This window comes from Clarias gariepinus, chromosome 12 (genome assembly GCF_024256425.1).
Source record: "Clarias gariepinus isolate MV-2021 ecotype Netherlands chromosome 12, CGAR_prim_01v2, whole genome shotgun sequence".
In the NCBI taxonomy this organism is placed as follows: Eukaryota; Metazoa; Chordata; class Actinopteri; order Siluriformes; family Clariidae; genus Clarias; species Clarias gariepinus.
Window position 1 is genome coordinate 22,483,100 of NC_071111.1, and position 17,783 is coordinate 22,500,882.

General features: G+C 39.8%; 1 protein-coding gene across 3 annotated transcripts in view; it reads left to right on the forward strand.

Annotated features, from left to right (window-relative positions):
* ptpro (protein tyrosine phosphatase receptor type O) overlaps positions 1 to 17,783 on the forward strand; it is a 69,109-nt gene that overhangs the window by 32,262 nt on the left and 19,064 nt on the right. For all 3 annotated transcript variants that reach the window (XM_053508973.1, XM_053508974.1, XM_053508975.1), the window contains exons 8-16: positions 833 to 953; positions 1,123 to 1,316; positions 6,178 to 6,289; positions 7,211 to 7,374; positions 10,149 to 10,269; positions 10,860 to 10,993; positions 12,728 to 12,866; positions 13,538 to 13,658; positions 14,657 to 14,725. In XM_053508973.1, the coding sequence (XP_053364948.1) occupies positions 833 to 953; positions 1,123 to 1,316; positions 6,178 to 6,289; positions 7,211 to 7,374; positions 10,149 to 10,269; positions 10,860 to 10,993; positions 12,728 to 12,866; positions 13,538 to 13,658; positions 14,657 to 14,725 (1,175 nt within the window). The remainder of the gene's footprint in view (positions 1 to 832; positions 954 to 1,122; positions 1,317 to 6,177; positions 6,290 to 7,210; positions 7,375 to 10,148; positions 10,270 to 10,859; positions 10,994 to 12,727; positions 12,867 to 13,537; positions 13,659 to 14,656; positions 14,726 to 17,783) is intronic.

The following is a 17,783-nucleotide window of genomic DNA, read 5'->3' on the forward strand; positions in this document are numbered from 1 at the left end:
TCAGTGTTTGTTAGATCTTTTGTCAGATGTTACTATGGTAATTATGGTACTATGGAGTATAATTACAAGCATTTTATAAGCGCACAAAGCTTTTTTTTAAGAATTACATAAAATTTTTGCAAAGAGTCAATATTTGCTTTCTCTTTCAAGCCCTCTGCATTTCACCCTGCCATGCTGTCAATCAACTTCTGGGCCACACCCTGACTGATGCCCATTCTTGCATAATCAATGCTTGGAGTTGGTCAAAACTTCTGGGATTTTGTTTGTCCACCCACCTCTTAAGGATTGATTACAAGTTGTCAATGGGATCTCAAGGTCTGGGGAGTTTCCTGGTAGTTATCACTTTTGCCTTATGGCGAGGTGGTCCATCATGGTGTAAAAGGCATTATTCGTCACCAAACTGTTCTTGGATGGTTGGGAGAAGTTGCTCTCGGAGAATGTTTTTGTACCATTCATTGTGTTTTTAGGCAAAATTGTGAATGAGCCCACTCCCTTGGCTGAGGAGCGACCTCACACACGAATGGTCTCAGGATGGTTTACTGATGGCAGCGCTTACCTTTTCTTCTCTGGACAAGCTAACATAACCTTAAAGCTGGAGAAAAATACTGATCCTATCGAATCCGGCAGATTAAACGCTGCACAGCGAGCAGAACCACACACCTGCGAATGTTAAAAACCGTTAAATGACTTGCGCATGGAACCTTTAATCGGAGTGATTCCAATCAAATTGAAGAAATCTTGTCCATGTAAACGTAGCTACCCTGATGTTATAGGTTTGTCTTTATGTAACCACCTGACTCCTCATAATGGATTTTTTTTAATTCACTTCCAGGAAAACACCACCAGTGACATCATCACTAACCTGACTCCTGGTGCTCAGTACAGAGTGGTGGTTTATCACACCAACGGACCCCTAATCAGCCCCCCCTCCGAACCAGTCATCATTGATATCGGTACCTTTGCATATGTGCACTTGAACCTGCTATATTAAGAATTTTGGATTATTAAATTCAAATCATGCTTAGCTTAAGCTTTTGTTACTAGCATTGTGTCCTGTAATGATAAAAAGGCCATACATTCTTCTTTTTGTTTTGTTTTAACTCTGATGTAATCTAACGGCAGAGCCGACGGGCGTGCGAGACCTGGTTGTGTACCCGCTGAGTCCCACGGCGGTTATTCTGAGCTGGCAGAGGCCGTATAACGTGGCCTTCCGCAAATACGTGCTGCAGACCTTTTACTTCAACTCGGCCACGCAGACCGCCCAGTGGACCACGTACTACGAGATCGCCGCCACCGCTTCTGTCATCGCATCTGTGGTAAGTCGATCGACTCAGTCTTTAGAGCTTTTCCACTTATTTCATAGAAACGTTAAACTGGTTTTGGTAGGAAATCAGAATGTAGATCATTGGGTCCCAAACCAGACCTGAACAGAGAGAAGCTCACACCTTCAACCTTGTGAATTTGGTTTTGTTGGTTTATTTTATAAATTATTATTGGAAATAAGGAGGGGTTTATCCCAGCCAATTCCTATTAAAGCACCCCCTCAACTACCAATAAGGGAGGGTGAACGCCAAAAACGTGTTTCCTCTGGGACATGTGATGCCAGCCAACTATTTAAATTTCAAACTGCTTGCTAACACACCAACACCCTGATAGGACAGCGCTGTCCCCTCCTTCCAGCTGCGCCGATTATGATTGGCTTAGAGCCATGATTGATGTGAGAGCGCTAGTGTGCCCTACGAACATCCCGGCCAATCAGTTTTCTCTAAGCTCCCAGATGCAGGAACAACAGCATCGATCCGGATGATCGGGCGAGCTCGTTACCACTGCACTACCGTCATAATGCTGTATTAAAAATGTTACAAATTTTCCTATTTATCTATATCATATATTATACTAAATCATATTTCGAAGCTGTGTTTGAGTATTAAGATTAATAATACTCAGATCTACTGAAAAAACAGTTTTCTGGATCTGAAGCTGAATGTAAGACCAGAGTTTGTGGATCTGAGGCATGGTTCATGATCATTTTGAGGGCCGAATGTTTTGATCGAGACGGAGCTTGTCCGTGTGTTCAACATCGCAGCTCGTTAAATTTCTAAACAGTTGAATTCGGAAACATGATTTACATCTGATGTGTGTGAGATCTGTTCATGCACTGTTACAGTTGGTTCATGCACCCCGTCACTGTTTCCTGTAATAACGCAACACTTCCCACTAGACTGCTCGGTCAATGCATGAAACATCCCTTTGGTTTTAGTCACTTGTATTGCGTAATAACCTCTCAGTCCTGGATTGTATTTCTGGAATTATAAAGTAATAGTGTAAGACTTTAAAAAATTCTGATAAAATATTTATTAGGTTGTGTGTACAGCTAAATGAAAATAATTAATCACTAAAAAAACACTTAATCCATTCAGTTCGGTCTACTGTATATTATTGAGTTCTTGTAAGATTGTGGCTGAGATGTACACCGTCTCTTCTTGAGTCATCTCACGCACTAATGTGTCCGTATCCCAGTGTGCAATTTTCTGTCTATAATTATTATACTCGAGCTTAATTGCAGGCTGCGCGTGCTGAATTGCTCTCGTGCACATTTGGTGGTCGGAGGCACAGAGGCGTTTATTGGCCTCAAATGGGAATTAAAGACTTCTGAAGCAGGAACACAAGACTGCTTTTAAAACGAGGTCCGGACAGAGGGCAGAACTTACGAGATAATTAAATCATAGGGCATAATGCGATACAGGTGATGAATGTACAGGCCAGCTATCTCTCCCAATCCTAAATGGTCTAGACTTAAGGTCTCATTCGGATGGGATACAATTTCCAAACACATACAGTGGAACCCTGGATTACGAGCATAATTCAAACTCGTATTTCAAACCAAAACATAAACTCAAATTATCCGTTCCACAGCCAAAAAAATAAATACATAAAAAATAATTACCACAAAATATAATGTAAAAATAAAACAAATTACCCTACACTTTACCTTTAAAAAAAAGTGAAAATAAATCCCGACAGATAAGTTTTTTCATTTGTGCGCGCAGGCGCTGTGTATTTGTGTGTAAATCTAAAGTAAGCTCCCCTTTCCTCCTTCTTGTCTTACACAGTTACCCTTCCTCCACTCTTTTTACACACACGCGCACACAACGGAAACACTATTTTATTGGAAAAATAAATAAGAAATCTCTCTAATGACACTCGATTGAGCGACACACTAACGAAATCACTGCTGTAAAGTAAAAATAAAACAAATTAACCTGCACTTTACCTTTGAAAAGAATTGCGACAGAGCAGTGTTTCTGTGTAGAGCAGAGGGGTCTGTGTGTGTGTGTGTGTGTGTGTATGTGTGGCACGGTGTCCAATGATGCGTGCGCACACAGACACAAAGAGCAGGCTGATACAGAGAGGGGAAATGGATTTTTAACCTCTCTAATGAGACTTTCTTCTGCTTTACACGCGCGCTGTACACACGCATACAAACACAAATTAAAATGTATTTTACGCACACACACATGGTCACAGGATATAGTAAACACTACACACGTGCACGGGTGTTGATTATACCAGTAAGAGAGGCACACTAAGACCCAGCAGGGGAGACGATTAGTGGCGCAAGATAGAGAAAAACCGTTGGCTCAGTTGTGATCACGTGACGCTTGACGTCAAAACAAGAGGCGCATGCATGATACATGATACTCGGTACGCGTAAACCAAGACTTATTCGTTTTTCAAGTCAAAATTTATTAAAATTATTTACTCGTCTTGCGGAACATTCACAGACCGCGTTACTCGCAATCCGAGGTTCTACTGTATCTGTTAAGTAATAGAATGGGTTTGTAGTGATGCTGATCAGTTTGCGCAGGATAAATTTACATTAGCCTTTTGCTCTAATCTCTCATCTGCGCAGAGCTCGCTCATACTGCACGAATCGATCGCTACCGGACATCTCATCCTGTTTAGAATCGTTTATGCTTTATTCTACAGGTCCTTTTATAACAGGTGACAGACAGTGCAGTCTTTCAAGCTGCAGGAAAGCACAGTGTGTACCCAGATGAGTTTCAGAAGAATTCAAACGAGACTAAACTCCCAGAGACACTCTGCTTGTTAATCATGGGGTTTACTATCCACCCACATGATTATACAGGATAGGATTTATTTAAGCAATAGTACATGAGGGGGAGTGCTGTTGTAATGGATATTAGCACTTCCAGAGTCCGGAAAAATATCACAGCCGTGCAACAGCACAACCTCGAGTGTGATATTTCTTTTATACAACAGTTCCACAAACACGGTTATTTATTATTTAACATTTATGGTGGCTCAGTGGTAGATGTTTTGCCTGTCATGCAGATGGCCCGGGTTCGATTCCCAGCCACATGATGCAGTGCCAGTCCCAAGCGCAGATAATATGGGAGGGATATGTCAGGAAGGGCGTACTGTGCCAAGTTGTTGTGCAGATCAGTTGCGACCCCTCGATGGGTGCATCCGAACGACCAACAACATAATTGGTTTGTTTGACCAACAACATAATTGGTTTGTTTTAGTTAACCAGATATTTTGCTCCACCAACACCATCCTTTCAGGATAGTGGTATACAGTAATGAGCAGCGTGTCTTCATAGTGTGAACCTATTGGGTCACGAATTTGATCACCTACGAAATCTCAGAGATGGCTCACACTGGAAACTTGGAGGTCTTAATGAAGAGGTCAGAGAGCTGCAAAAAAAGGCTCCTTTCTTTCGGGTATGCTCAAAAGAAAAGACTTTTGGAACACAGTTTCAGGCACTGTGGAAGATTTGAAGAAAAACACCCAACGTGAAATTGATGCAATTCCCCTTGATATCTTTGCCAATACGTTCAGGACTATGGAGCGTTGCGTCAGAAAGTGAAAAGATTATTTTCAGCATCGCATTTAATGCAACCGATTGCACATACTGTATGTCAAAGTTTGTAACGTATTGTCTTTGTTCTTTTCTTTCATCATAGCGAGAGTTATTACAAAATTTTCAGGGCCTCTTTCAAGTGAATCACACTGTACTGTAGTTTTAAGTGTTTACCAGTACTATGTAGTAGTGATGGGTCGTCCATGAACGGTTCATTTTTTGTCAATGAGTCTTTAATGTGACTCAGAACTTTTTTTTTCCCGTTTACACTGCAGGTCTCGATGCCCAATTCTGATTTGTTGCCTATATCTGATTTTCTTGACTGTCTGTTCACTTGTTCTTTCAACTATGACCCATATCCGATTCAAGTGTTTTTACTTGCCATACCTTCTGAAACATCGCGCATACTTAAAGGGAGGTTCTTGCGCTACACACTAGCCAAGATGGACGAAGGCAAAATATGCTTGTTGCTAGCTCTGCGATATATGCAAAGTTCGCGAAACGTCACCATGGTGAAACGAAGGAGGAGGAAAAAAAGCCATAATTGCATCTGTGCCACCTGCGTAGCTAGCTAGGTGTGTCACCTGCGATGTTATTATTCCACACGCTCTTCCACCAGATAATAACATTAGTTTTAATGACGTACCGAACACAGTGCCTCGGGAAATCTGATCTGTCTGTTTACACGACAGTCACATTAGCACATATCTGATTTATTTTATATCTGATTTATTTCCACCTATGAAGGAGGCCCGAACCCGATCTTGAAATATTGGAATGCATGCATTTTTTTCCTGTTTACATGGACATAGAACAAATCCGATATGTGTCACATATGAGCAAAAAATCTGAATTGGGTCACATTTAACTGACAGTGTAAACGTAGCGTTAAGTGGCGCGTTAGATTACTTGTACATCAAAAAAGTAATCCAAGTACTCTAACACGTTACTTTGTAACACATTACACCCAACACTAATGACCTATATGTCATCGTCTAACTCGTTAAACCAAGATTAACACATTTTCCTCGTTAAGGTGTTGTAGTTGATTAATGAGATTGTAAGATTGTAGATGTTACTGTGATTTCTAAATGCAAACTATGTTACAGATGTGAGATTTGCCCTATTTCATATCGGAAATACATCAAAGCCGTGACATCACATCACCCATTATAGATGTTTAACACTAAAGGGGCTGAGGAATCAATCCAGGCAGTAGTTTGGCATCGCAGTTTTATAGTCTTTTAAATCAAATTTTTTGCTTATGTTCCTTTTTTAACCTTTAACAGAGAGTGACAGATCTTTTGCCTGCATGGTACTACAACTTTCGAGTGACCATGGTGACCTGGGGTGACCCTCCTCTCAGCTGCTGTGATGGCTCCACCGTGAGCTTCGTTACTGGTGGGTGAACACATGCACACGTGTCTATGCCATCTTAGTTTGAAATGGTGATCTATTTTTGTCCAGGCAGTGTATATCTTTGAAATTTCCTTCAGGATCAATAAAGTCTGTCTATCTATCTATATATGTCTCTCTGTCTGTCTGTCTATCCATCTGTCTGTCTATCTATTCAAATTCAAATTTTATTTGTCACATACACAAACATACACAGTACGAAATGTAGTGAAATGCATTATACGACTGCCATTGACCCTAAAAGAGAATTAAAGTTTACAAATAAAAAATAAATATAAATAAAAAGAATACGATAGAAATTAAATAGAAAAATTAAATTAAACTAGGAAAATATAGAACTAAAAATAAAAATAGAAATGTGCTAGGAAAAATAGAACTAAAAATAAAAATAGAAACATGATGTGCATAAAAATAGAAATATACTGTACATAGAAATATGATGTGCATAAAAATAGAAATATACTGTACAAATTGAAATATACTGTACTGGGTGTGCAAAGTGTCTTTGTGCAGAGGTTATTAAAGTGACTTTGTGCACTGGTCCAAGATGTAGACGTAAACATGTAGTGTAGTTGTGAAGGTAGGTGTGCAAAGTTATTAAAGTGTCTTTGTGCAATGGTCCAGGATGTGAATGTACAACATGTAGTGTAGATATGAAGGAAGGTGAGCGTGTAATTGTCCATAGTGTTCATGGATGTAAAAGGATTGATAGATTTGATCAATTATGGAAAGACTATTTGTCTGTCTGTCTATCTATCTGTCTGTCTGTCTATCTGTCTGTACTTATCTATCACCTAGGTGATTGCAGTGAATAAACGTTTTTGAACTAATTACAGATAATTACAGATAAATAGTAGAATAATGTAAAAGTGTTGATAAGAGACTGGTTTGAACTTCTCCCCGCAGCTCCCGAGGCGCCTCACATCTCCTCAGTGGATTACTCGCATGGCCTGCTGTATGTGCGCTGGACCTACGGGGATCTCTTCACCGATCTGTCACACTCCAGAATGCTGCACTGGCAGGTGCTGGCTGAAGGAAAGAAAGGCTCCCGGAGACGCTTCTCGACAGATGTAAGGTTCTATGGGGATGTAACATAAGACGGAAAGCGGATGTGCACAGATGAAATCAAATCGAATCAAATCAAAATGTATTACTGCACTTTATCTCAAAATTTGCAAAGGACGCACCTTGGTTTTGATCTCCCTAATTAAATCTTTTTTTTATTTCTACATCTTTTTCAAAATGTCAGGATCAATAACTGTTTGTATTGTGACTCACCAGATCTCTGTACTGCCTTGATTATTGTCAAATTTACATCAACATCGGTGTGTTGCCGAGCCATTAGAAAGCCAGTGGTCATTGTGCAGTGAGCTGTAAGCAGGAAGTCCACCCGAGAGCATCCTTAGCCTTCGCTAGTGATCTTCAAAGCTATCGATTGCTTCCTTGGCGTCTTTTTGAGGTCTAATTAAAAAGGCGTGGAGAGGCTCTGCTCCCGTCTTGTGCTCTCTCTGCTCTCCAGCACTTAACTGGAATGAATCGAATTACCCCCACGCACAGAACAAAGGGATTAATTAGATACTGCTAAATGTTTCCAGACAGAGAGGGTTAGACCGAGATGGTTATCTGCCCTCCAGCCTTCCTGTAGAGAGCGCCTCTCGTCCCTGCACTATGCACTATCCTGTTCCCATCTGCAGCAATGTGAAGTCTTTATTCGTCTCATTTCTGAACAACGTGAAGGCATTTTATTGCATCTCCATGCATCACGGTTTAGGAAGCATGCTTACTTTGCATTTCCCTAAACTTTTGGCATTATCCATTTTTACTGCGTTATATAATAGATCATGTCTATATGGGGCTCAGTTAGAGCACAGGGGCATCGTTATGCTGGAACATATTTGGAATAAGTCCATGTAGTTCCAGTCAAAGGGAATTATAACCTTACAGCATAGAAAGACATTCTAGACAGGTGTGGGCTGCTAAATATAAGGATGAACTACAGTCAAGTCAGGTTGGCTTTTATTGCCATTTCAACCCTATACAGTTTAGTACAAAATAAAAGGAATCAACATTTTTCCAATACAAAGGTGATACATAAATAAACAACATAATTGAACAAAGATAACTAGCAAACTAAGACACCTAATTAGCTGACTAGCTAAGACAGAACAAATGAACTGAAACAAATAAAAAACTATACAAAAGACAAAAATACAGGTAGTCCCCGACTTACGAACATTTTTTGTTCCAGGAGCATCTTCGTAAGTTGGATTTGTTCTTATGTCCGACAAGAGTCTTGTACGCCTTTTGACACAAACAAACAATGTAAAGCATACCGATTCACTTGACTAAATCTCTGCCCCCTATCCCCACACTGCCATCATGTGGCCACAAATCATAAATGCGCCTAAGGAAAGGAATCTCACACATGTCAAATTTAACAGTTTTGTTTGTCTGCGCCTTTAAATTGAGAGGGGAATTTTGTGTCAGAGCTGTTTTCCACTGTATTGGACTGAGCTTAGGATATTGTAAATTACGCTTATTCCCCATCATGACCGCTTTACAGGACAGACATTTTCTATCATTGTTTCTATCAATATATCAGACTTCAGGCATTTTATACAATCAATTACATACAGAAAAATTGTACATAATTGTAAATATTGGTATCTGGTGCACTTCAGTGTCTATTTTTTGTACAATACACATGCGCCACTTCGATGATGTGTTCATTTGTCATCCGGATGTCCGTAAGTCGGGGACTACCTGTACGGCAAAAAGACAAGAAGTGCACGTGCAAATGTGCAAACAAGAGCAACAACACACCAAAATGCAATAGTCTGTGATAGTGAGTTGAGGGTAGTACAAGTGAATTGTCCTTGAATTTCTAGATAAAAAATTATAAACATTTCTTGTTGACAGCAAAGAGAGAAAAGAGGTCTTGTGCAATTAACAGCTGATTTAAAAATTCGGTTTTGGTCAGATGTCCACATACTTTTGGCCATAATGGGTGTATTATTTGGGCGTCGCACTGGTTTGGATATATCAGGTATATTTTAAATCACTGCTGCTACTCAGGAATGTCAATGTTTGCACATTTGCACATGCACTTTGTTGTCTGTTGTCTATTGTTGTCTCTTTTTTGTATAAAAGTAGTTTTAGGTTAACTTAAAAATAAAAAAAGTTAAATCTGTCATATCTGAGCTAGTCAGCGTATTAGGTCTCTTAGTTAGCTAGCTGGTTCCGGTAGAGTTGTGTTGTAAATGTACGTTGTTGCATGTACAGTATGTAGCACCTTGGTCCTGAAGAACGTTGTTTCGTTCCACTGTGTACTGAACTGTATATGGTTGGAATACCATTAAAAGTCAAGACTTGACTTGAGGTGCGTCACCTTCGATGGGTTGAGAATAATCCACCGATCCGTAACACTCAGCCACCGTCTGTCTCAGGGTCAGAACCCAACACTGAAACGTATGTAGTTAAGCTGCTGCACCTGATGCACTGACATCAGCACCGCACACACGCACACACACACACACACACACACGCTGCTTTGTCAATGTCACTCCTGAGATGAGCACGATCCATCATCCAAATTAATATCTTGTCAGTGCTGCTAAGATGGAAGTCACACAGGCTAGAGCTGATAAATTGTATTGTACATAGCAGTAGATGGAATCCAGTACATGAGCCGTGAAGGCAGCTTTAGGGTAAGTGCAGGTATTAAGGTTGGTGTCATGCTGATGAAAGCTCACGCAATAAGCAAGCAAACATTCCCATCAAACCGTGACTTAGACTTTGTTAGAGCTTACACTTTGGCTTGTTTTCTTTTTTTTTTTCTCCGCAGGTGACACGCAACGTAATGAAGGCTGCGATCGCACTCCCTCCTGGTGACATCTACAACCTGACGGTCACGGCTTGTACGGAACGCAGCCGCAACACCTCCATACCGCACATCCTGAAACTGGGTGGGTATTTGACTTTCTACCTGTCAGCCACTCTGTCTTTACTTTAGATTGGACAGGAGGCAAATTGTTGACGGGAGAATTTAAAGGGGACCTGTTATGCAAAATTTTTAGGTACTTTTCCAGTATATTTGACAAAGGTAAAAACCTAATGTTTATCCTTTTCCATTTTTGTCTATCGGGCGGGAGTCAGACAAGAAAATCAGTCCCAATCCCCACAATTGTGACATCATATGAGAAGAGCCACGCCCTTCTTTAACTTTTAAAGATGGCTCTTTTGCTTTTAGTTGTCTTGTAACTTTTTAAAAAATGAATATTGATTATGTCATCATAAATTAAATTGCTCTTACTTATATTTTTCCACTTATTCATTTATCAGGAGAAAAGGCTGGGAAGAGCCTGAAAATAGTGTGTGAAATGGTCTTAGCGTTCTGATTGGCTAAGAAAATGTACTTTCCATGAGTTAAGACAAATAATCTGCAACACAGTGTGCTCCTGAGTGCAGGAGAATAAATCATAAATGAAACCATGATGTGTTTTTGTGTTCTTATTAAACACAGCCATTACACAATTTGCATATTCCTCCACAACAGGTCCAGCACCTCCCAAGTCCCTGTTCGCGGTCAACGCTACACACTCTGCTGTCACTTTGCTCTGGACTGAGGAGGGCGTGGTGGACTTCTACCAGGTCACCTGCATGCAGCTCGGGCCCATCAGACCACACAAGGTTGGAAGTCATTACAGTACATACTAATGGGAAGTTTATCGGTGACAGTATTACAGTATTACAGTATTCCTAAACCGACCCACAGCTGTCCCTTACAGTATCGTAAACCAAGAACGCCAAGACAATTAAAAGCGCCAGAGAGGCCGGTCTGATAGCGGAACAGTGCTAGCAAGCGTTCTTATCAACATACTGTACTGTAGAGCGCATTCAGAAAAGACACACACAAGTGATGTTTTGGGGCAGGAATATGACGTGTTTCCATGGTTACGATCAGTCCCTTACAACTAACCCCTTTGATCTCTTATCGTCTATACCACTTTATCCTGTATACAGTGTGCGGGGCCTGGAGCCTATTCCAGGAGACGAGGTGAGGTACACCCTGAACAGGGTGCCAATCCGTTGTAGATCAGACACACACACACAAACACACACACACACACTACGGGTAATTTGGGAACACTAGTTACCCTAATCCGCATGTCTTTGGACTGTGGGAGAAAACTGGAGTACCCTGAGGAAACCCACCAAGCATAGGGAGAACATGCTAACTCAAAGCACACAGAGGTGGAAATCAAAACTGGCTGGGAATCGAACCCAGACCCTGGAGGTGCAAGACGACAGTGCTAAACACTAATCCAACAATTCGCCTCCCCTTTGATCTCAATCATAGTAAATTTCCAAAAATGGAGGAGATGAAAAGAGGTCACAATAAAAAGGTAGACAAAGTGTGATCTCTGTGATTTTATTTATAGCACGTTTGTTGATTCCAGGTTTTGAGTACTGTATTTCAGAAACGAACATTTATAGAAAAAAAACATCCTGTAAGCATCAGTTCAGACCGGTTTGAGCTAAGAGGAGACCTGTAGTAACGTAAATAATCACCTTATACATCCATGATGAGCAGAAAAGCATATCGGAGCACCTCGATCTTTCAGGTGGCTGGACTTTAGTATCCGGCAAGTTAAAAACAGGAACTTTTAATCCGTCCTGTTTCTATTAAAGTGGCCACTTGTGCGTTGTAATTTTTCAGAATTAACATCAGTAAAGAGTTCTTTTGGATGCAAATACACCGTACAGACGGCATCCAGGCGCCATCAGAGTGACCTCTGGGTTTTTACAAGAGCAATTGAAAATAAGTATCAGTTTAAGTATTTGATCCCCGTACTGAGTATCGTGAGAGACTCACGTGGCATTCACAGCAGTGGCAAGAGCAGTGCCTTGGCAATGCAGTGCGATGAGTGCTGTGCCCACACGTCATAATCAGCACCGAGCCATCTGTTTGAGCCGCCACCCGGTCTCTCGCCGAGCCTCGGGCGAGTCCTTTTACAAAAGAAGGACGGCCGCACTCAGCTCTCAACAAGCTCTTGTGATCTAGTGGTGTTTTGCGATGTCATGTAAGGTTTTAGGAGTTGCCTGGAGAACACTCGAGTTCTTCCACTCACCATGGCGTCACAGAGCTCGCTCCGAGCACAGGAGCATCGTCATGCTGGAGCAGAGATGGGCCTCTTAGTTCCCGTCAAGATGTTGTGTTACAGCATACAAAGCCCTTCTGTATATACACTAGTAGTCCATTAACCTGAACATGATAAATGTTCTCCATTAAGAAACACACTCAGATATATAAAGGCAAAACAACATCTGGGGTGAAGTTGTGCTTAAACCTGCTATCCGATGTTTAATCAGCCTTTTTTTCTGGTTAGGCTGCAAATGTAAATGTGTTTGTGTTGCCTGCAGACGGCCGAGCCCCAGACGGCCCACGCCCACGTGCTAACTGTCAACAACCTGCAGGCCTCCACCTCCTACAACTGCAGCGTGACCAGTTACAGCTACAGCACACCCAGCGAGCCCGCCTACATCACCATCAGCACCCTGGGTACCTCCTCTTCTCCTCCGCCTTCTCCTCTTCATCCTCCTGTTTCTCATTCGACATCAGCTCCTCTTCTTCCTCATTCTTCTCCTTTTTCTTATGTTACTCTTCTTCTTCTTCTCACCCTTGTTTTCCTCCTTCTCACCTTTCTTCTTCTCTTCTCTTCTCTTCTTTTTCCTTTTCTTCCTCCTTGTCTGCCTCCTCGTTCCCCTTCTGTTCCTTCTGCTCGTTTTTTCTCGATCTCCTTCTATTCCTCCTCCTTCTCCCTTTTTCCCCCTTTTTCACTGTCTTGCTCCTCCTGTGTCTCTTCCTCTTTCTTCTCCTCCTCCCCCCTCCGCTCCTCTTCCCCATCCTTCATCTCTTTCTTTTCTACTTCTCCACCTCCGTCCCCTCTTGGTTTCTTCTTCTCTCCCTTATCGGTCTCCTCCACATCCTCCTCCTAAAGTTTTTTCCTCTCTTTCTCCCTCTCTTCCTCATCCTACTGGTTATTCTTTTCCCCCTCCTTCTCCTCCTTCTTTTCCCCTTCTCCTCCAATCCACCTTTTCCTTCTTTTTCTCTTCCTCCTCTTCTAGAGATCTTACCCATATCAAATAAGAAATAATAATTTATAATATTAATAGATGAAATTTGCCAGTTAGTATGTATGTGTGTGTGTGTGTCTGTGTGTGTGTGTGTAGCTCAGGAGATGAATCCCAGCATAGCTGCTATCTCAGCGCTGGCGGTGCTCAGTGTGCTACTCATCAGCCTGCTGGTGCTCTTTCTACTGGTGCTGCGCAAAAAACACATGCAGATGACCAGGTAAGACCTGCAGCACTAGCAAAAATGCATTTGAAAGTTCAGCTAAAACTCATATTAAGCACTTGCAATCCCACTGAGCTAAATCTGAGCCATATCTTACAAATGCATTTTGGCACAGAACAAGAGTTGAGGAATTTGGCCGTGATTACTTACATTGTACTCGAGTTCGAGTTCAAGACTGCCCAAGACTTATCGAAATGTACTTATACTTACCTCTATTTTTAGTAAAAAAAAAAAAAATTTAAAAAGAGAAAAAGAAAAGGAAAAAAAATCTACAAAAAAAAATCTTTCTTTGAATTTTATTAGCTGAAGGTTTTGAATTACAAGTTACATCTTTTAGTCGAAAGAAGCAAAAAGAGACCGTCCTGAGTTCCTGAGAAAAGTTGAATTGAACGCTGCAGAAGCACATCAAAATTTACCAGAACTTAATTTGATCTCAAAGTCTCTTAAGTCACATTTATTAATAGCATGTTTAAAAACAACCGAAGTTGACCTGAAAAAATAGAACAATCAGGATTAAAGCAACATAAATGAAAGCAGCTGCTATAAAACTATTTAAAAAGTAAAAAAAAAAAAAAACAGTAACGATTAATAAAAACATTAATTAATTGAAATCAATAAAAGAAAAAGAAATAATCTTAATTAGTCTTATTATAAAAGGTAGAACTATATAAGAGTTAATTTTTTGTTTGTTTGTTTATTATTGATCTCTGTTTCTTTTGATAGTCGTAGCCTTTGTGTGTTGCGTCATGTTTTTTTTGTAAATCCTACAAAATGCTTATAATCCTTAACTTCTACGAATTACGTAAAAAAGAGGGAAAATCTTCATTTTACATGTCAGTACCATGGGTAAACTGTTTATCAGCGTCGGCACACACATTTCAGAACTGTACAACCTGGTGTTTAGTTTCATCAAAGGGATTTAAGGTACAGTGTGTCAACATGTTGTAGTTTAAAAAGCCGAACTGAACCAGAGATTCGTTTTTATTTTGTTCCAGGGAATGTGGAGCAGAAACCTTCGTCAACTTCGCCTCTTTTGAGCGTGACGGGAAACTTCCCTACAACTGGTAGGAGTCTCGAAATACTTTTTAAAGTTTTCAGTACAGCTCACGATGCCTGTCTGCGAATGATAAAGTTAAGGGACATCTGTGTGCACTAGTTAGAGACGCATACACACAGAGACAGCAGCTATTTTACATGTAGAGTTTGTACAGGCTTTTAACTTCAAACTTAACTTTAAATGCATCTAAAATTATTTTAAACATGACACAAGTCATTCTTATACTATCATCTCACATAAGCAGTGGCAGGTATAAGATTCCTAGGGTGAGTTCTTGACTCGGGTTGGTGTGCATTAGTTTAGTTCTGACTGTAACGTGAACGACAGGTTTATATTAATGCGCTTGTTCTAATACGTTATTGTTTCTGTAATAACAGCTCTTACACACAGGCTTGTAAAGTAATTGGTGTATTTGGTGTTTAATCTAAAAGAAATAATAAGTGGATTTACAAAAATGTAGTTTAACAAAGAAATGTGTTAGTTGTGTTCTTTTGAATATCATACAGTGTGTGTGTGTGTATGTATAAACACTGTATGATATTTAGTTGTCTGATCTGCTCTATATAAGATATCAGTTGTCTAATCTATTCTGTATGAGATATCATTGACATGATCTACTCTATATAAGATATATATGATCAGACGGCATATATTTTATATAAAGTAGATCAGACCACATATATCTTATATAGAGTAGATCAGACCACAGATATCTTATATAGAGTAGATCAGACCACAGATATCTTATATAGAGTAGAGCAGACCACAGATATCTTATACAGAGTAGATCAGACCACAGATATCTTATACAAAGTGGATCAGACCACCGATATCTTATACGGAGTAGATCAGACCACATATATCTTATACAGAGTGGATCAGACCACAGATATCTTATACAGAGTAGATCAGACCACCGATATCTTATATAGAGTAGATCAGACCACCAATATCTTATATAGAGTAGATCAGACCACTGATATCTTATACAGAGTAGATCAGACCAAATATATCTTATATAAAGTAGATCAGACCACAGATATCTTATATAGAGTAGATCAGACCACAGATATCCTATACAGAGTAGATCAGACCAAATATATCTTATATAAAGTAGATCAGACCACAGATATCTTATACAAAGTAGATCAGACCCCAGATATCTTATACAGAGTAGATCAGACCACAGATATCTTATATAGAGTAGATCAGACCACAGATATCTTATACAAAGTGGATCAGACCACATATATCTTATATAGAGTAGATCAGACCACAGGTATCTTATATAGAGTAGATCAGACCACAGATATCTTATACAGAGTAGATCAGACCAAATATATCTTATATAAAGTAGATCAGACCACAGATATCTTATATAGAGTGGATCAGACCACAGGTATCTTATATAAAGTAGATCAGACCACAGATATCTTATACAGTGTAGATCAGACCAAATATATCTTATATAAAGTAGATCAGACCACAGATATCTTATATAGAGTAGATCAGACAACCGATATCCTACATCAGATATCTTATATCGAGTAGATCAGACCACAGATATCTTATACAGAGTGGATCAGACCACATATATCTTATATAGAGTAGATCAGACCACAGATATCTTATACAGAGTAGATCAGACCAAATATATCTTATATAAAGTAGATCAGACCACAGATATCTTATATAGAGTGGATCAGACCACAGGTATCTTATATAAAGTAGATCAGACCACAGATATCTTATACAGTGTAGATCAGACCAAATATATCTTATATAAAGTAGATCAGACCACAGATATCTTATATAGAGTAGATCAGACAACCGATATCTTATACAGAGTAGATCAGACATCAGATATCTTATATCGAGTAGATCAGACCACAGCTATCTTATATAGAGTAGATCAGACCACATATATCTTATATAGATTAGATCAGACCACAGATATCTTATACAGAGTAGATCAGACCACAGCTATCTTATATAGAATAGATCAGACCACAGATATCTTATATAGATTAGATCAGATCACCGATATCTTATATAGAGTAGATCAGATCACAGATACCTTATATAGAGTAGATTAGACCACAGATACCTTATGTACCCATGCTAGGGATAAAACTGTGGGGCACAAATTACATTTTCTACACACTGAATTTTATTCAAAATCAGAATCTGCACAGATGTCAAGATTATCAACCTGGGGTTTGTAAATGAGCGATATTCCGGAAGAACAGGTTGATTACTCACCGCCCTGCTGTCTCACCGCCCTGCTGTCTCACCGCCCCGCTGTCTCACCGCCACGCTGTCTCAGGTCACATGATCACTAAGCTGTGAAAAGTAAATTGCCCCAGTTTTAGCCGTCCTCAGTCCCTGCATTTTATCAATACACTTTTATAGTTTAAAACAAAGCAGACTGATTTAATTTAAAGAAAGCAAGCAAGAAACAAAACAAATGCTTACTAGTCAAATTCAATATCCTCCAGAATTATTGGCACCTTTTATGAAAACAAGGGGAGAAAAATAATACATTAAAAAACTTATTACGTGCAATAAGTCATATTTTAATCTTTAAAAAAAAGGTTTACATAAAAAGCTTTGTTTTCTCCCCCCTAAAAACACTGGTTTAAACATTATTGGCAAGATGTTTTAGAGAGAATACCAGCACTGAGTCTTTTCCAGTAATATCTAAGAAGCATTGAGACACTTGAGGGATCTTCAGCTACTCCTCCACGAAGAACATTTTATACACTTGAATATTCTTAGAGCCAATTTACCCCGCAGGTTTTCAGTATGGTTCACATCTGTAGACTAAGACGGTCATTGTAATGCAGTCATTTTGTGTTCCTTGAATGGCTTCTGTATTGCGGTATTTCTGAAAAGTCTGAACTTTACAACTGTGTTAGCTTCAGGGGTTAAGAATCCTAAATTCATATATTTAAAAAAAGGATGGCATCTTTCAGCCACGAAAAGCAACTGAAAAACTTGAAACTACAAGAAGTAACTAAAGGATTCTAAACCTGATATTTTTCTCACAATGTTTCAGGAAGGTG